The sequence below is a fragment of the Procambarus clarkii genome, chromosome 80 (genome assembly GCF_040958095.1).
Source record: "Procambarus clarkii isolate CNS0578487 chromosome 80, FALCON_Pclarkii_2.0, whole genome shotgun sequence".
NCBI lineage: Eukaryota > Metazoa > Arthropoda > Malacostraca > Decapoda > Cambaridae > Procambarus > Procambarus clarkii.
The window spans coordinates 18,147,598-18,169,816 of NC_091229.1; the positions used below are offsets into that span (position 1 = coordinate 18,147,598).

General features: G+C 47.7%; 1 protein-coding gene across 1 annotated transcript; it reads left to right on the forward strand.

The window, feature by feature from the left end:
• Positions 1-267: 267 nt before the first annotated feature.
• On the forward strand, positions 268-16,396 carry LOC123750041 (mucin-6-like). Its single transcript, XM_069315081.1, has 3 exons — positions 268-431; positions 13,414-15,406; positions 16,175-16,396. The coding sequence occupies exons 1-3, from the start codon at positions 268-270 to the stop codon at positions 16,394-16,396; spliced, it is 2,379 nt and encodes a 792-aa protein (XP_069171182.1).
• Positions 16,397-22,219: the final 5,823 nt, after the last annotated feature.

Here is a 22,219-nt window from a genome sequence, read left to right on the forward strand (position 1 = left end):
ATACAACACACAATGCACCCCCGGCCAGACCAACCAAGCATCAAGCAACCCAAGAACCCCTCCGGAAAGCAGCCGAGCCAGTGTTCGCCAGAAAAGAAGGAGATGACTGCAAGCAAACAAAACTTACCAGGAGAACCAAAAGAGCCAAAACCCAGGCGCCGGAGGAGGGCATGAAGCACTCCAACCTGACTCCCAGAGGCCAACACCAACAAGAAAAGAACCTCGGAAAACAACTCGGAACCGAAGGGGCCACAAGAAACCGAGGAGATGAGAAAAGAGCATGCAATCCAAGAACCAGGACGGCTCAAACATCGCAAGAGCAAGCCACAGGTGAACCACGCCAGAGACGACTCGCAAAGCAGTGCAGAGACAACACCAAAACCGAAGCAACCTGGAGCGGCTCCGCCAGTACTGCACGAGACTAGGCGACCGTATGTGGCAAGATGACGGCCCTAAACCTCTACAAGAGAAGGGACAAGACCACACCAAGAAAACATAGCAAACCGACAAAGGGACAGAAAGAAAAAGGAAGGACCGCCAAAGAAAACCCCACACCGCCGCCAAGACGAAGCACGCAGGTGGGACACCATCAACGAAGCCACCTGACCACCAACAGATAGTGAGATACTCGAGGCAGAACTGAACCAGCACCGCCATGGACCGACCGAGCATAGGAAGAGGCGGAGCCACGGGAAAACCTCAGGTGCAACTACCGAGCAAGCAGAGCCGGAACCCAAGCTGGCAAGGAATGAGAAGCAACGTCTGCCGTACAGAAAACTTCCCAATGCTAGCGAGCGCGCCATGAGATTGGAAACACTGTGGTTCCAATGCAAGACTCATGAGAAGTGATACCGCGAGATCCGGAAAATGCCAACTGGCAGGGTAAGCCAGGAACCAGGAACCCAAACCCGGCAAGCCTGGAAAGAACCAAATAAAGGGGTGGTGCAAAAGCAGGGAACTGAACATCGACAAAGTCCAACCTAGCAATAGGAGAGCCAAGAAGCACATACTAAACCACACAACGATGTGTAACGAGAGGGGCGAGGTAACATTAAAACTATTCCATCCCGTGACACTTAGTTATCGCAACACAAACAAGTGTAAACTAACTTGCTCAGGGCTTCTCGCAGACGTCAAGCCCTGATAAGGAACCTATACACAAAACAACCCAACTACCCCTCACATATCACCCTGCAGGTCAAATGACCTGAATCAGATACAGTATAACAAGCCATACGGACTAGAAAAACAGCCCCAGCACCAGCAGCCAGGGACAAGAGTGTAGAAGGAAGATGAGGAACGAGGAAGACAAGCAGCAATGGGAACGAAAGGGACAGGACCAACAACACACAGAGGCCACATCGATGTTAGGCGTTTGACAGTCGATTTGCGAGACTGAAGAGCAAAGCTCAACCCCCCCACAAGCACAACTAGGTGAGGACAACGAGGTGAGTACAGAGAATCGAATGGATATGGAAGGGCTAAGCCAGGCACTGCAAGACAGTCAAGGAATAAGTGACCAAAATAAGACCACAAAAGACGTGGCCATGCCCCACCATGTAACAAATCAGCACATGGTCAACCCATGTGCCCTCATCCCTCGTGTGCCGCGCCATTAGTGAAATATTTTTTTAAATAAGTTTTTTATAGTAATTCTGAACATTTTTGGAAAAGACAATGTCTGGTAGCAGCATCAATCGTTCTGGAGGTGTTAAGAGGAAGAAGATTGTCCTAACAATTAAAGACAATTAGGAATTACTAACAGAGTGTTAATCGAGTTCATGTACCGTGCACCCCACACCTATCCAGTGGGCGGCAGTGGAAAGTTTCACAAACGCACACAATGGGCTCAGGGACTGAACCACACAATTCACTGAGCCAAGCAAGTTACAATCTTAAAGAGCTAGTTACAAAATCAATATAAGTTGCCACAGACGAACAAAGAAGGCCACAGGAAGAAGCACGCAAGGGGCCAAACAAAATGCCACAACCAACCCCCAACATGCACGCAAAAACCAGAAACCAGTGCCTGGCCAAAAGAGACGCCTGACCGCATAAACTCACCTGCAGAGCATAGGCAAGAACGTGTCACAACACATCGTAGCCAAGAATATTCCGGGAGCACCGCCAGTGGAATAAGGCCAGAGCCGCACATGCAGAAGAGTAGGGCAGAGGCGAACGCGGCGCCCCCATATGTAGAGAAAACAAGGCGCCTTCCCCATATTGGTAATCCTGAACACCCACAGTATCTACGGGACACGGACTGGAGAGATGAGAGGAGCGAGAGAGGTGAAGCACCCGAGAGAAAAAGGACGCGGAACACCAGCACTTGTGTACACTGTCCATAACAAAACAAACCCCCACAGCGCATGCGCAGGACGCATGGGGTCCGAACAGCACAACCCCGCCCGGCAGGGAGGGGCGCCAACGAGGAGTATTGAAGGAATATTAGCAGTGCCTAGACAGAGCACAGAAAGAAGATATACTGTACACACTTTATTATCCGGGATTCGAACATCCGGAAAACGCCCTTATACGGCCAAAATCATGACCGGATAAAGTTATCTCAATATCCGGCCAAAATGTCCGTGGGAGCCGGATAAAAACTCGGAGCCGGTTAATTTGCTGCCGATATTACACTATCCTGACAGTCAGCCGGATAAGCATTGAATTGTCCGGATATGAAAGCTATGCAGGCCATAGCATAGATATGAAAGATAGAAAGATATGAAAGATATGAAATATATGAAATCCCACTTTCATATCTTTCATAGAAAGATATGAAAGCGGGATTAATACGGGCCATACCGTATTAATCCCGTCTGGCTGTGGCTTGAGACGCATGGTGGAGGAAGGGGTGGGGTGGGAGGGGAGCATCGGGAGGGACCACCTGGGTACAGGAATTACCATTAATTTTAGAACAATTCATCATAGCCAAAAACAAAAGAAATACTAGTAATTATGTAATAACAAATATAAGTTTCCTAAAAACAATAAGCACAGGCAGAAGTTTCCTTCAAAAATATTGGCCTACGTAACGTGCTATAGCTACCCCAAGTGGACCCGTCTAACACTGGTCAACCCATGTACTCCCATTCCTCGTGTGCCGTGCCGTTAGTGAAATATTTTTTTAAATAAGTTTTTTTTCATAGTAACTTTGAACATTTTTGGCCAAGACTATGTCTGGTAGCAGCAGCAATCGTTCTGGAGGTGTTAAGAGGAAGAAAGTTGTCCTAACAATTAAAGACAAGTTACGTGTTATACACCTCAACCAGTACGGCGTCACAGGCAAGCCAAATGTCTTCAACAAGTGAGGCATCATCACAGGCAAGCCAAGTGCCTTTAACAAGTGAGGCACAAGCAAGCACCTTCAATAAGTGAGGCATCACAAGCAAGCCAAATGCCTTCAACAAGTGAGGCTTCACAGGCAAGCCAAGCGCCTTCAACAAGTGAGGCGCAAGCAAGCAAGCGCCTTCAACAAGTGAGGCGCTAGCAAGCAAGCGCCTTCAACAAGTGAGGCGCAAGCAAGCAAGCGCCTTCAACAAGTGAGGTGTCACAGGCAAAGCCAAGCACTTTCAACAAGTGAGGCCCAAGCAAGCGCCTTCAACAAGTGAGGTGTCACAGGCAAGCTAAATGCCTTCAATCAGTGAGGCTTCAGCAGCTGGCAGTCAAAACTAACTTTGCTTAATGAACTGTACAGTAATTTTAAGTGTTAATTTTAATGTTGTGTTAGTATAGGTTACGTAAATTGTTAAGAATTCTTAAGTTTAAGATGTGTGGCATCAATCAAGAAGACGAACACCAAGAAGGTAAGTTAAGGTTTCTAGTTGAATATTTAATAATTATATGTGGTAAGGCAATTCAAATTATGTTGTTTGTAGTATAAAAATAATTGGAAATGGTCACTTTTGGTCTCAGAGATGAAAAAGTACCATTTTCTAGAACACGTGAATATCTGGCTGGGGGTCCTTCCCATATAGTCCGGATAATCGAGTGGAGACAGTAATAACAAAAGAATGAGACAGTATCGAAAACCAAAAAGAAGCACAGAAGAGAACCAACGAGTCCAAAAAACCAGCGTTGAATGTAATGAAACGCCATTTTCTGTGGGGAGCCCCGGAGGCTCCCTGAAGCTTATCGGGCTAATGTATGTTATATTAGACCGGGACATTAGCTAAGGAGTTCAGACCTACCAGGGATCAGCACCAGAACCTGGCCCCTTCAGAGAGGTTTCATGGAGCAATGGCCCTGGAAAACCCCCTTGTGGTTGGGGTTTTCCTTATCTGCCATTGACCAGGGTTAGGCACCCAGAAAGGTAGACATAACAAAACAAACCCCACATGGTAAAAAACTAAAACATAAAACTGAACAGAGAGATAGAAACTCCCTACAATCCCAAGGAAACAAGCAAACATCACACTTTACTGCTGCGCCGATCGTCCGCGCATCCTCCCCGCCCCGAGAGGGGAAGGGGGAAGCCCCGGACCTCACCACGCCGGCTGCCTAGCATCAATTCGGAAGCTAAGCTTTAACCAACGCGAAAAAAAAGCCGACCGGTGGGAGGGAGGGTTGCCAGGGAGCCTCTAGGGCTCACCCAGAAAATGGCGTTTCATTACATACAATGCTGATTTTCTGTGGGGAGCCCCTATGGCTCCCTGGAGCTTCATAGCCAAAGAGAAGGAAAAGAAAGGGCTGACCCGGGAGGTGGCCGCCACAAACTCTGCAACGCAAAACCGATTGATTGATTGACGAAGATTAAGCCACCCAAAAGGTGGCACGGGCATGAATAGCCCGTAAGTGGTGGCCCTTTTATGCCATTACCAGTATCAAGAGCTGATACTGGAGATCTGTGGAGGTGCGAATGCACCCTGCATGACGGGAGATGTCTCCCTTATGAATGTGTTAAGATGAAGATGAAGCAACCCAAAAGGTGGCACGGGCATAAATAGCCCGTAAGTGGTGGCCATTTTAAGCCATTACCAGTATCAAGAGCTGATACTGGAGATCTGTGGAGGTGTGAATGCACCCTGCATGACGGGAGATGTCTCCCTTGTGAATGTGTTAAGATGAAGATGAAGCCACCCAAAAGGTGGCACGGGCATGAATAGCTCGTAAGTGGTGGCCCTTTTGAGCCATCACCAGTATCAATAGATGATACTGGAGATCTGTGGAGGTGCGACTGCACCCAGCGTGACGGGAGATGTCTCCCGGACCAAATGGTGACCAGATGGTGGCAAAACCGAGACAACAGGTTGCAACCTGCAACCCAAGGCAACAAGAACGCACAGGAGCAGGCACGTACACAAAGAACAGGCGGCCAGGACCCTGTGCGACCCTCAAATCCTCGCGCCCGAAATGAGTGCTAGACATCACCAACACGGCAGCAAAAGCTGCAAACGTCCAAAGGGCACGGGCGCAAGGATAGGCCGCAGGCTGAAAACTCTGCAGACAACCTGGGAGACCCGAGCCCTGAAACAGGGAACGAGGGGAACCGGATCAACCCAAAGTGCGTCCCCAGACACGGTATGCAGGTAACAGCAAAGAGGCGCAACCGGACAACACAGAACGCACCCCCGGCTGAACCAATCAAGCATCAATAACCCAAGTACCCCTCCGGAAAGCAGCCGTCTCGACCGTCACCAGAAGGACGGAGAAAGGCTGCAAACGTACAAACCTACCACCAGTACCAAAGAGCAGAAACCCCTGCACCAGAAGAGAGCTGGAAGCTCCCTGACCCTACCCACAGAGGCCCATGCCAACAAAATATGGCCTATGAAAACCAAACTTGAACCGAAGGGGCAACCACAAACTGAGGAGAAGATGATAAGAGGGCACCCTGATCAAGGACCAGGATGGCTTAGGCGACGCATGAGCAGGCTGGAGGTGAAACAAAACACGAGAAAGCGTACGGAACGGGGCGGATGTAATTACCTAAGTGTAGTTACAGGATGAGAGCTACGCTCGTGGTGTCCCGTCTTCCCAGCACTCTTTGTCATATAACGCTTTGAAACTACTGACGGTCTTGGCCTCCACCACCTTCTTACTTAACTTGTTCCAACCGTCTACCACTCTATTTGCGAAGGTGAATTTTCTTATATTTCTTCGGCATCTGTGTTTAGCTAGTTTAAATCTATGACCTCTTGTGGCATAGGCTCCTCGTACAATATTCTTTATATGGTCCTCAGGTGATAGTTTTCTATCAAGAACCATCCCGAGATCTCTTCTTCATCAAAATTCTTTAAAGATTTCAAACATAATATATAGGTTGCGTGGGGTCTATGGTCTCCTATTCCACATTCCATAACATGGCATTTATTAACATTAAATTCCATTTGCCAAGTGGTGCTCCATATACTTATTTTGTCCAGGTCATCTTGAAGGGCATGACAATCATCTAAGTTTCTTATCCTTCCTATTATCTTAGCACCATCAGCAAACATGTTCATATAATTCTGTATACCAACTGGTAGATCATTTATGTACACAATAAACATCACTGGTGCAAGAAATGAACCCTGTGGTACTCCACTTTTGACATTTCTCCATTCCGATACATTGCCCCTGATTACTGCCCTCATTTTTCTATCAGTCAGAAAATTTTTCATCCATGATAGAAGCTTACCTGTCACCCCTCCAATATTTTCCAGTTTCCAGAACAACCTCTTATGTGGAACTCTGTCGAAAACCTTTTTTAGGTCCAGATAGATGCAGTCAACCCAACCATCTCTTTCCTGTAATATCTCTGTGGCTCGATGATAGAAACTGAGTAAATTCGATACACAGGATCTTCCAGATCGAAAATCATACTGTCTGTCTGATATTATATCATTTCTCTCTAGGTGTTCTACCCATTTAGTTTTGATTAGCTTTTCCAATACTTTCACTATTACACTTGTCAATGATACAGGTCTATAATTGAGGGGGTCTTCCCTGCTGCCACTTTTGTAGATTGGAACTATGTTAGCCCGTTTCCACACGTCTGCTACGATTCCTGTACACAGGGATGCCTGAAAGATCAGGTGAAGTGGAATGCTGAGCTCAGATGCACATTCTCTCAGAACCCATGGTGAAACGCCATCTGGGCCAGCTGCTTTGTTCTTACCGAGCTCCTTGAGAATTTTTTCCACTTCGTCTCTAGACACCTCTATGTGCTCTATGTGACGTCCACCATGAACGCAAGCCGGAGCGGCTCCGCCAGCGCCACACGAAACGAGGCGACAGTATGAAACATCAATAACTGTAGTCCTGAAAACCCAAGAAAGGACAAGACACCCGATGTGAAAGAGAAGACAACCTACAAAGAGCAAGAAAAAGGTGAATAGAAACACCAGGAACGTCATACTGTCGCCGAGACAAAGCTCGCAGGTCGGACACCATCAACGAAGCCACCTGATCACCATAGAGATGGTGATACACCCGCGTCAAATTACCAGACGCAAAGAGCCGAGGAGAAGGCCGAACCAGTCACGTACAGGACCAGTCCGACCTACCAAAAGAGGCTGAGCGGCGAGAAAAACACCCCAGGTTCGGACACCTATCAAGCAGCCTCTGAAAATAAAGCTGGGCCGGCCACCAAGAGACCATGAGGACAATTCTCCTTGGGAATAGACTCCAACCGAGCCAGAACCCGAAGCAACAGCTGGACCGGGAGAAGAGGAACAGATACCCCCACCTCGACTAGTCCTGCCAAAAGGCATCCACCGTGAACGCCTCGCAGGCGGGTAAGGGCACCACATGGAATGGGCGACGCCGAGACCATGCCGACGCGAAGATGTCCATGGCCAGGAGTCCATACATTCGGCAGAGCCAATGAAACGAGTCGGCGACGACTGGCCAATCTGCGAACAGAGCAATGAACTGAGACAGGCTGTCCGCCAGGATGCAGGACATACCCCAGACTCGTGGAAGGTCTTACAACCATAGAGAATGTCTGCGACTACAGGAGAATAGACAGATATGTAAAAGGGAAAGATCGACCTTTGAGGATCACCCTAAATGGTACCAAACAAATGGAAGAAGTATTAAGGAATGCTAGAAAATTACAAAGTGATGAGGATGGGAAAGTGTGGTCATTAAGATGAGATCTTTCAAAAGAAGATAGAGAGAAGCTGAAACTGAACCTCGCCGAGGCAAAACGTTTAAATGAGAGTAGGAATGAAGAAGAAATCAATTCTTTTTTCTACAAAGTGATAGGGGTAGGCAGAACAGTAAAGTGGTACATAAAGGCAAACCAACAAAATCATTAGAGAAAGGGGGAGTGAAAAATAAGAAGAGGGGGAACAAGTTCCTCAAGATTGCATACACCAACATAGATGGAGTAAGATCAAAGATACTGGAGTTAAGTGATATAATATAGCTGTAGACACCAGACATTGTTGCACTCACGGAGACAAAACTTGAAGATGCTATTTTAAATGAGGTCATATTCCCAAGGGGCTACTCAATTTGGAGACGGGACAGAAAAATCAGGAAAGGCGGTGGCGTTGCTGTGCTGGTGAAAGAACACCTAAAGGTGAACGAAATAGTGACTGCCAATCCACAAGAAGTTGACATAATAGCACTAGAGATCTGCCATGAGGATGATAAACTAATGATCATAAAAGCATATAGTCCACCGTTAAGCAGCACATGGTCAAAGGAGGAGCTAGATAGTAAACGAGAAGGTCTTATAACAATAATGAGAGAGATCACAGCGAGAGCGGATAACGATAGTTCACGACTGTTGATAGTCGGCGACTTCAACTTGAAATCCATAGACTGTGAAGCATGTGAAGCTAAAACAGAAGATTTCTGGACCTGTAAATTTGTAGACGTTATCCTGGAAACATTCTTGAATCAACATGTTAAACAAGCTACGAGGATGAGGGAAGGGACGTCCCCTCCATGCTAGATTTGATATTTACCAGGAAGGAGGAAGAAATATTTGACATTCAGTACCTTCCTCCCTTGGGTAAAAGTGACCATGTCTTTTTGGGAATAAAGTATGCAATGCGTTATAATCTGGAAGAAAATATGACGGTCGATGCAAATGAAAAACCTGACTTTAGGAGAGGACATTATGGCAACCTTAGAAAACTTTTTAGTGAGTATAATTGGACAGACATGTTGCTAGGCAAGGAAGTGAATGAGATGCATGTCAGGTTTTGTGAAATATATGATAAAGGCACAAATTTTTTATACCAAAACAGAGAAGCCGAACTAGAAACAGGATTGGTTCAACAGAAAGTGCGAGAGGGCCAGAGACCAAAAGACACAAAAATGGAATCAATACAGGAAGAGGCCGAACCCCCAAACATACCAGCGATACAAAGATGCGAGAAACAACTACACGGCAGTGAGGAGAGAGGCAGAAAGAAATTTGAAAAAGGGATTACAGACAAATGCAAAACAGAACCAGGTCTGTTCTATAAATTCATAAACAACAAATTGCAGGTAAAGGATAATATTCAGAGGTTGAAAATGGGAAATAGATTCACGGAAAATGAAAAGGAAATGAGTGAAACATTAACGAAAAGTTCCAAAGTGTGTTTGTACAAAATGAAATCTTCAGGGAACCAGATACAATAAGAATTCCAGAGAACAACATAGAGCACATAGAGGTGTCCAGAGACGAAGTGGAAAAAATGCTCAAGGAGCTAAATAAGAACAAAGCAGTTGGTCCAGATGGAGTTTCACCATGGGTTCTGAGAGAATGTGCACCTGAGCTCAGCATTCCTCTTCAACTGATTTTTCAGGCATCCCTGTATACAGGAGTTGTAGCTGATGTGTGGAAAAAGGCTAACATAGTTCCAATCTACAAAAGTGGAAGCAGGGAAGACCCCCTTAATTATAGACCGGTATCATTGACAAGTGTAATAGTCAAAATATTGGAAAAAATAATTAAAACTAAATGGGTAGAACACCTGGAGAGAAATGATATAATATCAGACAGACAGTATGGTTTTCGATCTGGAAGATCCTGTGTATCGAATTTACTCAGTTTCTATGATCGAGCAACAGACATATTACAGGAAAGAGATGGGTGGGTTGACGCGGGAGATAACTCATCACCAGCCATTAGCAGCCTCCGAGGATGCTGCGGAGCTCAGAGAGATCAGGACTGTGAACTCTTGATTGGAGTGGGGTCTATGACCTGACAAAACTATGCACCGTCTACGTCATCGCTGTTCTTGAAACCAACCTAACTCACCTCAACCTAGCCTAGCTTGATGTAGCCTAGGTTAGGTTAGGCCAGGCTAATCCATTCCTAATCGAACCTTAGGAAAACAGGATATAAAAGATGGTTTTATATGATATGGACGAGGTGTGACGTCACCGTGACGTCACAATGTTCATGCCGGTAAAGGTTTTGGATCCTACTGGTGCCGGGACCACCACCACTAGATGCAAGATTAATATCAAGTGGTTTCTTGGTTTTAACACAAGGAAGTGTAATGTAAGAGGAGAGAGGTCACGAGGAAGACCAGGTCGGTATATAGTGGAGATGCGGCCTCAAAAGGATACCTGATCAACCAGACTGTGATTCATACGTCAGGCTGCGAGCAGCCGCGTCCAACAGCCTGGTTGATCAGGCCACCACCGGGTAGGCCTCGGCCACGAAGGCCATTGATCCCCTTAATCAACATCTAGGTGCCTTCTACCTACCTTGTGTAGCTTCCGGGGATCAACAGCCCCGCGGCCCGGTTTCCGACCAGGCCTCCAGGTTGGTCGTCTGGTCAACCAGGCTGTTGGACGCGGCTGCTCGTAGCCTGACGTATGAATCACAGCCTGGTTGATCAGGTATCCTTTGGAGGTGCTTATCCAGTTCTCTCTTGAGTGGAAGCGTGTTGAACAGTCTCGGGCCTCTGATGTTGATAGTTCTCTCTTGAACACTGAGGGGTCGGCCAGTTATGTCCCTTATGTGTAGTGGAAGCGTGTTGAACAGTCTCGGGCCTCTGATGTTGATAGTTCTCTCTTGAACACTGTGAGAGGTCGGCCAGTTATGTCCCTTATGTGTAGTGGAAGCGTGTTGAACAGTTTCGGGCCTCTGATGTTGATAGTTCTCTCTTGAACACTATGAGGGGTCGGCCAGTTATGTCCCTTATGTGTAGTGGAAGCGTGTTGAACAGTTTCGGGCCTCTGATGTTGATAGTTCTCTCTTGAACACTGTGAGGGGTCGGCCAGTTATGTCCCTTATGTGTAGTGGAAGCGTGTTGAACAGTCTCGGGCCTCTGATGTTGATAGTTCTCTCTTGAACACTGTGAGGGGTCGGCCAGTTATGTCCCTTATGTGTAGTGGAAGCGTGTTGAACAGTCTCGGGCCTCTGATGTTGGTAGTTCTCTCTTGAACACTGTGAGGGGTCGGCCAGTTATGTCCCTTATGTGTAGTGGAAGCGTGTTGAACAGTCTCGGGCCTCTGATGTTGATAGTTCTCTCTCAGAGTACCTGTTGCACCTCTGCTCTTCAACGGGGGTATTCTGCACATCCTGCCATGTCTTCTGGTCTCATGTGGTGTTGTTTCTGTGTGCAGGTTTGGGACCAGCCCCTCTTAATACTGTCCACGTGTAGATTATTACGTATCTTTCTCGCCTGCGCTCTAGATAACAGATTTATAACTTTTAATCGGTCCCAATAATTAATAGGCCTTATAGAGTGGATTCTAGCGGTAAAGGATCTTTGCACGCGAGTGGGTTCACTCACAGGATGAGTGACGCTGCCCAATAAACTCGCCCCTCGGGGCAAAATTTTAAATTTTAAATGAAAACATGGCTGGCAGCTAAAGGCAAGCCATAGGCCAAAAAAACAATTTCAATTTCTTTCTTTATTATGCACCCCATACCCATCCCGTGGGCGGTGGTATGAAGTATTACAGAGGCCTAAAAGATGAGAAAATATTCAACAAAAGAGATACATGAAGCTGGAATGAACAAATAATAGCATAAAAGTTTCAAAAGCAGATTTGACAGGAAAAATGTAGATATTTAGTGTTTAAGACGACCATGAGCTGGAAAGCCGGGGTCCAAGAGCTGAACCCCGAGTATATAGGCACAAATAGGTAAGGACACACGCACTGTTCACTCAATATGGTTGTAAATGCACTCAAAAAATAGCTAAAAGTGTGTACAATATTTCTACGTCCAGATGTAGAATAGGGGCCGAGGTGTGAGATAAGGAGAGGGGAGAGAGAGAGAGGAGATAAAGAGAGGGGAATGGAAGGGGCCAAATGGAGGGCTGAAAGGGAGGGAGAGATAGTGCGACAGTGGGAGAGGGAGAGAAAATAAGTGAAGAACGGAAAATATGAAGGAAAAGCCACGAATGACGGTAGAAGAGAAACAGGAATTGGGAGAGACCGAAGGGGGAAGGATGGGAGGAATGAAGGATAGGAGGAAGGATAATTGTGGGATAGTTTGCGGTGTGACCTTGAGAGGTAGTTGGCCGCTCTGCCTGTTGGTTCTCAACCCCCCTAGCCACCCCCCTAACCCCCCCCCCCCCACCTAACCCCTAATATTCCTATCCTCCCGTCCCTGCCTGCCGCCCCCCCCCCTCCCCCCCTCTCCCACATATCTATCCCTAGGATACGTTGCCTCTGCATCAGGGAGTGTGTATATATAAATACTACACAGTATTCATCTATAGACATCCATATATGGTGAAACACATGTGAAGAACCTCTCACTCACACACAGCTCCCTGACAAGAGGGAGCCAGCTTAGCTTAGCTGCCAACACCCACACATGGTGTCAGCAAGGCGGACAGCCCGCCTGCTTTCATACCTCTCACTGTATTTCCCACTTCTATACTTCCCTTCACCTATGCCTCTCCTTCCTCTTTACTCCCCCCCCCCCCCCAAAAAAAAAGTGACTAGCCATCACCACTAGTCTCTCCCCTATTTCTCTAACCCTATCCCAGGAGGATATATATATATATATATATATATATATATATATATATATATATATATATATATATATATATATATATAAGATGCACTGGTTAGCATTGTAAAAGTGTGGCCACGTCTGTGGTAGGAAAAATAAAAATAAGGGCCAGACTGACCAAGCAGTTGTCCAAGCATTAGAAACAGCTAATAGAAAATCCCCCACATGAGTGGCTTTACATTTCCTAGAAACTTTCTTTTAGCTCTGTTGAGGCAATATTCTCCAGTGAATGTGCAGTTCTTCACGGGAAGTGGGTTAGGGGGAGACGAGAATACCCCCACTGACTGGCTCCTTCCAAGAACTCTGCTGGAGTTACGGGATCAGTCTGGCTGTGATGGTTAGCCAGTGGTCTTGCGGGTTACGAAAACAGATGGCCTCAAGAGCTAGGCAATCACCACGGAAGGCTGGCCCCATGTTGGCTTAGCTGTGGCAGGAGAACTATCAAACTCATCAACAGGTAATTAAATATTTTAATGACCCATCAGACCCTTTCACAGACCTTCAGACCCTTTCACAGGCCTTCAGAACCCTTCACAGAGCTTCAGACCCCTTCACAGACCTTCAGAACCCTTCACAGACCTTCAGAACCCTTCACAGACCTTCAGAACCCTTCACAGACCTTCAGAACCCTTCACAGACCTTCAGAACCCTTCACAGACCTTCAGAACCCTTCACAGACCTTCAGAACCCTTCACAGAGCTTCAGACCCCTTCACAGACCTTCAGAACCCTTCACAGACCTTCAGAACCCTTCACAGACCTTCAGAACTCTTCACAGACCTTCAGAACCCTTCACAGACCTTCAGACCCCTTCACAGACCTTCAGAACCCTTCACAGACCTTCAGAACCCTTCACAGACCTTCAGAACCCTTCACAGACCTTCAGAACCCTTCACAGACCTTCAGAACTCTTCACAGACCTTCAGAACCCTTCACAGACCTTCAGACCCCTTCACAGGCCTTCAGAACTCTTCACAGACCTTCAGACCCCTTCACAGACCTTCAGAACCCTTCACAGAGCTTCAGACCCCTTCACAGACCTTCAGAAACCTTCACAGACCTTCAGAACTCTTCACAGACCTTCAGAACCCTTCACAGACCTTCAGAACCCTTCACAGACCTTCAGAACCCTTCACAGACCTTCAGAAACCTTCACAGACCTTCAGAACCCTTCACAGACCTTCAGAACCCTTCACAGACCTTCAGAACTCTTCACAGACCTTCAGACCCCTTCACAGACCTTCAGAACCCTTCACAGACCTTCAGAACCCTTCACAGACCTTCAGAACCCTTCACACACCTTCAGAACCCTTCACAGACCTCCAGAACCCTTCACAGGCCTTCAGAACCCTTCACAGACCTTCAGAACCCTTCACAGGCCTTCAGAACCCTTCACAGACCTCCAGAACCCTTCACAGACCTCCAGACCCCTTCACAGACCTTCAGAACCCTTCACAGACCTCCAGACCCCTTCACAGACCTTCAGAACCCTTCACAGGCCTTCAGAACCCTTCACAGACCTTCAGAACCCTTCACAGACCTTCAGAACCCTTCACAAACCTCCAGAACCCTTCACAGACCTCCAGAACCCTTCACAGACCTCCAGAACCCTTCACAGACCTCCAGAACCCTTCACAGACCTCCAGAACTCTTCACGGACCTCCAGAACCCTTCACAGACCTCCAGAACCCTTCACAGACCTCCAGAACCCTTCACAAACCTCCAGAACCCTTCACAGACCTCCAGAACTCTTCACAGACCTTCAGACCCCTTCACAGACCTCCAGAACCCTTCACAGACCTTCAGAACCGTTCACAGACCTCCAGAACTCTTCACAGACCTCCAGAACCCTTCACAGACCTCCAGAACCCTTCACAAACCTCCAGAACCCTTCACAGACCTCCAGAACTCTTCACAGACCTTCAGACCCCTTCACAGACCTCCAGAACCCTTCACAGACCTTCAGAACCCTTCACAGACCTCCAGAACCCTTCACAGACCTCCAGAACCCTTCACAAACCTCCAGAACCCTTCACAGACCTCCAGAACTCTTCACAGACCTTCAGACCCCTTCACAGACCTCCAGAACCCTTCACAAACCTCCAGAACCCTTCACAGACCTCCAGAACTCTTCACAGACCTTCAGACCCCTTCACAACCCTTCACAGACCTTCAGAACCCTTCACAGACCTTCAGAACCCTTCACAGACCTCCAGAACCCTTCACAAACCTCCAGAACCCTTCACAAACCTCCAGAACCCTTCACAGACCTCCAGAACCCTTCACAAACCTCCAGAACCCTTCACAGACCTCCAGAACCCTTCACAGACCTCCAGAACCCTTCACAGACCTCCAGAACCCTTCACAAACCTCCAGAACCCTTCACAAACCTCCAGAACCCTTCACAGACCTCCAGACCCCTTCACAACCCTTCAGAGATCTTCCTGTAGGCGTGCCGGCTGAAGGAGGCGGAGTAGCGACAGAGGGCGCGGTTTCTCTACACCATTTGCTATGTACCAAGTTTGGAGGCCACAGACTAACAGCCACCACTGGTACACAGAAAGGCCACGCCCTGCCGCACATGCCCCCCCCCACACACACGCACGCACACATACACGCCCGCACGCACACGCACGCACACGCACGCCACCACTAAACGCACCTACACTCCCACATTCTACACTCAGTTGATTGACAGTCGAGAGGCGGGACCAAAGAGCCTAAGCTCAACCCCCGCAAGCGCAATATTTAAGACCCCCTTCATGAAAATCCTGGGATACGAGGACAAGGAGCTGGGATACGAGGACAAGGAGCTGGGATACGAGGACAAGGAGCTGGGATACGAGGACAAGGAGCTGGGATACGAGGACAAGGAGCTGGGAAACGAGGACAAGGAGCTGGGATACGAGGACAAGGAGCTGGGATACGAGGACAAGGAGCTAGGATATGAGGACAAGGAGCTGGGATACGAGGACAAGGAGCTAGGATATGAGGACAAGGAGCTGGGATACGAGGACAAGGAGCTGGGATACGTGGACAAGGAGCTGGGATACGAGGACAAGGAGCTAGGATATGAGGACAAGGAGCTGGGATACGAGGACAAGGAGCTAGGATATGAGGACAAGGAGCTGGGATACGAGGACAAGGAGCTGGGATACGAGGACAAGGAGCTGGGATACGAGGACAAGGAGCTGGGATACGAGGACAAGGAGCTTGGTGAGTGCATCAACTCTCGAACTCGGCAATATTTAAACTACAGGTTCAGCGCCCAAAACGCATGGGACATCGGGGAATTGAACTTCGACCCTGCAAGAAGCCAAGCCAACCTTATATCACCAGGATACTGGTTGATGTCTATGATATTAACACAGCAGAAACCATGACCACAGCAGAAAACTTACACAGCAGAACTCCCCCAATCAAGCCTCCAGGTTGCTGGACTGGTCAACCAGGCTGTTGGACGCGGCTGCTCGCAGCCTGACGCATGAATCACAGGCTGGTTCATCAGGTATCTTTCGGAGGTGTTTATCAAGTTCTCGCTCTTGAACATTGCAAGAGGTTGCCCAGTTATTCACCTAATGTGTAGAATATCTTCCAGACCTCTCACAGTGTTCAAGTGAGTACATGAAGAGAGTACATTTGTAGAGTACAAAAGAGTACAAGGAGAGAGAAGAAGAGTATACTTGAAAGAAAAGAGTACATGAAACAAATCCTGAACAAAACCTGAGGTTATTGCAATGGTAGAGACAAAGCTATTACGCTCAACACGCACTAGTGTCCCCAAGAAACTAGCAGATAGTGTGGAAGATAACACACTCATAAAGAGAGAGAGAGAGAGAGAGAGAGAGAGAGAGAGAGAGAGAGAGAGAGAGAGAGAGAGAGAGAGAGAGAGAGAGAGAGAGAGAGAGAGTGGCCTTCATGCCCTACAGGGAAACAAACTGCGGGTTATTTGATAACTGGTAATAGCAGTTAACTGGAACATACCTGAAGAGGGTTTCAAGAGTTCTTCTACTCCTCCTTGCCAGGTCTGGGGCCAGGGTCGACTTGAGATAACTTGGTCCAATATATAAAACATGCCAAGAGAATAAGCATACTGTCAGGAGGCCTAAGCCTACAGATTATGGACAAAAAAAAAAGTACAAGCCACAAGGAACACAAGGAGGAAAACTACTGCGGGCCACTCCAAGCAACAACAGCCTGGTGGACCAAACTCTCACAAGTCGAGCCTGGCCTCGGGCCGGGCTTGGGGAGTAGAACAACTCCCAGAACCCCATCAACCAGGTACTGATATTTGGAGAGTTAAATCACAAGGAATTAAGCAGTGAAAACAAGATGTCTGTGTCTTGGGTCTGTGTCTTGGGTCTGTGTCTTGGGTCTGTGTCTTGGGTCTGTGTCTTGGGTCTGTGTCTTGGGTCTGTGTCTTGGGTCTGTGTCTTGGGTCTGTGTCTTGGGTCTGTGTCTTGGGTCTGTGTCTTGGGTCTGTGTCTTGGGTCTGTGTCTTGGGTCTGTGTCTTGGGTCTGTGTCTTGGGTCTGTGTCTTGGGTACAAATTTGGGCCACTGCAGACAGGCTCTTTCTACTACAATATATGAGGCCAACGGGACAGGTAAAGTAATTACTGACAGGTAATGCTGACAGGTAAAGTAATTACCTGTCAGCAGTGATCTAGTAATCCAATTATAACAACATTACATCTAACATAACCAGAACTAATTACGTTCAAAGTTTGACTCAAAAAGTGAACAAATCCACAAGGGCCGTGACGAGGATTCGAACCTGCGTCCGAGAGCATCCCAGACGCTGCCTTAACCGACTGAGCTACGACATGGTCAAAAGAGTTGAACCCGAAGTTCTACTAAACTTTTACTCAAAAAGTGTTTTACAGACTTCCTTGAGGCGCCACTTGAGCACGGAGTAACTAGGTGCTCTACACACCAGTCATAGCAGGCGATGAGTCACAATAACGTGGCTGAAGTATGTTGACCAGACCACACACTAGAAATTGAAGGGACGACGACGTTTCGGTCCGTCCTGGACCATTCTCAAGTCGATTGTCTACGATTCACAATCGACTTGAGAATGGTCCAGGACGGACCGAAACGTCGTCGTCCCTTCAATTTCTAGTGTGTGGTCTGGTCAACCAGTCATAGCAATTACTAACCACAATAAACATGGGTAATTACATTCACTTGGGCACTAGGAACCTCCAACCCCCTCCCCCCCCAGAGTGGAAGACGTTAGCTCTATCAACAGATGAGCAGCACTAAGGAAGGATTCCAAAAGCACCTAACTGCTACCCAACTGAAACTATCAACCTTCCACTGAAGCCTGGAGGAATTAGGTGATCCACACCCTAGTCATACCAATTGCTAACCACAATAAACGTGTATATCTGCGTCTACCCCTCTCTATTTTTAATTGTAAACTTTATTGTACATTATGACACATTGTGAGCTTACCTGGAGTTTACCTGGAGAGGATTCTGGGAGTTTTTCTACTCCCCGAGCCCGGCCTGAGGCCATGTTCGACTTGTGATAACTTGATCCAACAGGCTGTTGCTTGCAGCTGTCCATCGCTCAATACATATCCACTACAGCCCGGTTGGTCCGGTACATATTATATTTTATTTTATCTGTACAAGAGTAGTTACATTCTTGTACAGCCATCAGCACGTGTAGTGTTTCGGGCAGGTCCTTAATCCTAACTTTCCCCCGGAATACGACCCGCCAAATCGTTTAACAACCAGGTACCCATTCACTGCTGGGGGAACAGAGGCTACAGTTAAGGATTGGCGCCCAGTCAATCCTCCCTGATCAGGATACAACAGATTCTTGAGTCTATTGGGCTCTACTGTGTGTGTGTGTGTGTGTGTGTGTGTGTGTGTGTGTGTGTGGTGCTTGCGGGGTTTGAGCTTTGGCTCTTTGGTCCCGCCTCAACTGTCAATCAATCAACCGGTTGACAGTTGAGAGGCGGGACCAAAGAGCCAAAGCTCAACCCCCGCAAGCACAAATAGGTGAGTACACACACACACACACACAGTGTGTGTGTGTGTGTGTGTGTGTGTGTGTGTGTGTGTGTGTGTGTGTGTGTGTGTGTGTGTGTGTGTCTGTCTGTCTGTCTGTCTGTCTGTCTGTCTGTCTGTCTCTCTCTCTCTCTCTCTCTCTCTCATCTGCCGTATCGTCAGCATCTCTGGGAGTGTTTTCTCTCTCCTCACCAGCACCATCACACGAGCTATTAACCCAGGTTATCTGCAGCACATGTCTCGCTCACCAAACAAAAGGTTCCCCTCCCAAACACCCGCCGGCATTCTTGGCGCCAAAGGGACGCATCGTTCAGGACAAGTGTCAAACATTCTCTGGCGACACAGTAGAACACAAGACGAATAATAGGTACCAACACAAATAGGAAGAATTATATATATATATATATATATATATATATATATATATATATATATATATATATATATATATATATATATATATATATATATATATATATATATACACACACTGAGCAGACAAGGAGTGAACCAATATTATTGTGTATACAAAACAGTCTTGGTTGCAGAAGTTGCAGAAATTACTGACCTTACACACGCAGGTACAAGGTACAAAGATGACCTTGTGTTACAGGTAATTGGTACTGGGGGGGGGGGTGTAAGGGTGGGGGGGGGGGAGACACAGGTCCACAAATCATAGTAAATATAAGATGTGTGCAATATTGCAGAGCCTTGAGCTGCCCCTCTTGCATGAGTCAGGCTAACTCAGGCTCTCTGGTACATATATATATATATTATGAGCGAGGCGAGGATTGCTCTCTCTCGTTCTCATTCTCACACACTTTCACTCGCATTTGTGTCTTTGCAGGTCGGCGTTCGATTCCCGATGGCCCGGTATGGACAGGACGAACCCAACACACACATTCTGCTCACATGATATCTCACAAACTGGACATGCATTTTTGACTAACTGCACAACTAGGATAGGCGGTAGGAGGGAGTAGGCGGCATGGGATCAGGTAGAGGAGGATGGCAGCATAGAGCCATTAACTCTATGCTACTAGTGGTAGCATATAAGAACATAAGAACAAAGGTAACTGCAGAAGGCCTATTGGCCCATACGAGGCAGCTCCTATCTATAACCACCCAATCCCACTCATATACTTGTCCAACCCGCGCTTGAAACAATCGAGGGACCCCACCTCCAGCACGTTACGCGGTAATTGGTTCCACGAATCAACAACCCTGTTACTGAACCAGTATTTACCCAAGTCTTTCCTAAATCTAAACTTATCCAGTCTTATCCATAGAGTTAATGGTGGCAGTAATTACTAGACTCTGGTGCGGGCCAACATCAGTGGACAATATTTACATAACTTAGCATGATGGCTCCCTCACAACCACCCACCCCTACCACAACCACCCACCTTCTCCTCTATCTATAACCACCCACTTTAATAACCATCCAACAACCCTCTCCTGTAACCATCTAGCCACCCTCTAATACAGCCCTCCAACCACCCATCTTAGAGCTGTTCACTTGAGACAGTTAAGCAAGTCCCAGCTGTGTCTGGGTACAAGTGACAGGATGAACAACCCAGCGGGTTTTCTTCCTATTGGGGAGTGTTGTACATGCTGCTATGGCGGTGTGTCCACTCACAGGATGAGTGGCGCTGCCCAATACTGTCACTATGGCGGTGTGTCCACTCACAGGATGAGTGGCGCTGCCCAATACTGTCACTATGGCGGTGTGTCCACTCACAGGATGAGTGGCGCTGCCCAATACTGTCACTATGGCGGTGTGTCCACTCACAGGATGAGTGGCGCTGCCCAATACTGTCACTATGGCGGTGTGTCCACTCACAGGATGAGTGGCGCTGCCCAATACTGTCACTATGGCGGTGTGTCCACTCACAGGATGAGTGGCGCTGCCCAATACTGTCACTATGGCGGTGTGTCCACTCACAGGATGAGTGGCGCTGCCCAATACTGTCACTATGGCGGTGTGTCCACTCACAGGATGAGTGGCGCTGCCCAATACTGTCACTATGGCGGTGTGTCCACTCACAAGATGAGTGGCGCTGCCCAATACTGTCACTATGGCGGTGTGTCCACTCACGGGATGAGTGGCGCTGCCCAATACTGTCACTATGGCGGTGTGTCCACTCACAGGATGAGTGTCGCTGCCCAATACTGTCACTATGGCGGTGTGTCCACTCACAGGATGAGTGGCGCTGCCCAATACTGTCACTATGGCGGTGTGTCCACTCACAAGATGAGTGGCGCTGCCCAATACTGTCACTATGGCGGTGTGTTCACTCACAGGATGAGTGGCGCTGCCCAATACTGTCACTATGGCGGTGTGTCCACTCACAGGATGAGTGGCGCTGCCCAATACTGTCACTATGGCGGTGTGTCCACTCACGGGATGAGTGGCGCTGCCCAATACTGTCACTATGGCGGTGTGTTCACTCACAGGATGAGTGACGCTGCCCAATACTGTCACTATGGCGGTGTGTCCACTCACAAGATGAGTGGCGCTGCCCAATACTGTCACTATGGCGGTGTGTCCACTCACAGGATGAGTGGCGCTGCCCAATACTGTCACTATGGCGGTGTGTCCACTCACAAGATGACTGACGCTGCCCAATACTGTCACTATGGCGGTGTGTCCACTCACAGGATGAGTGACGCTGCCCAATACTGTCACTATGGCGGTGTGTCCACTCACAAGATGAGTGACGCTGCCCAATAAACTCGCCCCTCGGGGGGGCAAAATTTACAAAAAAAAAATTAATCTAACAAAACTACCATACCTCTTAATGTACAACCACCTCTTACCTAACCATCCAGAGTGATGAAGATTAAGCCACCACAAGTTGCGGCACGGGCATGAATAGCCCGTAAGCTAACCCCTTCCACCACCCTGCCGCTCAGATAACCACCAATACACCCCCCCCCCAACAGGCAAGCCTTATATCACCCTCCTTACGTAGAGAGTATTAAAGACCATCTAAGAGATAGTGATGAAAATCCGACCCGCAACTCAATGTGTACCTGTTTGATACCCGTCTGATACCTGCTTAATACCTGTTTGATACCCGTCTGATACCTGTTTAATACCTGTTTGATACCCGTCTGATACCTGTTTAATACCTGTTTGATACCCGTCTGATACCCGTTTAATACCTGTTTGATACCCGTCTGATAAATGTTTAATACCTGTTTGATACCCGTCTGATACCTGTTTAATACCTTTTGATACCCGTCTGATACCTGTTTAATACCTGTTTGATACCCGTCT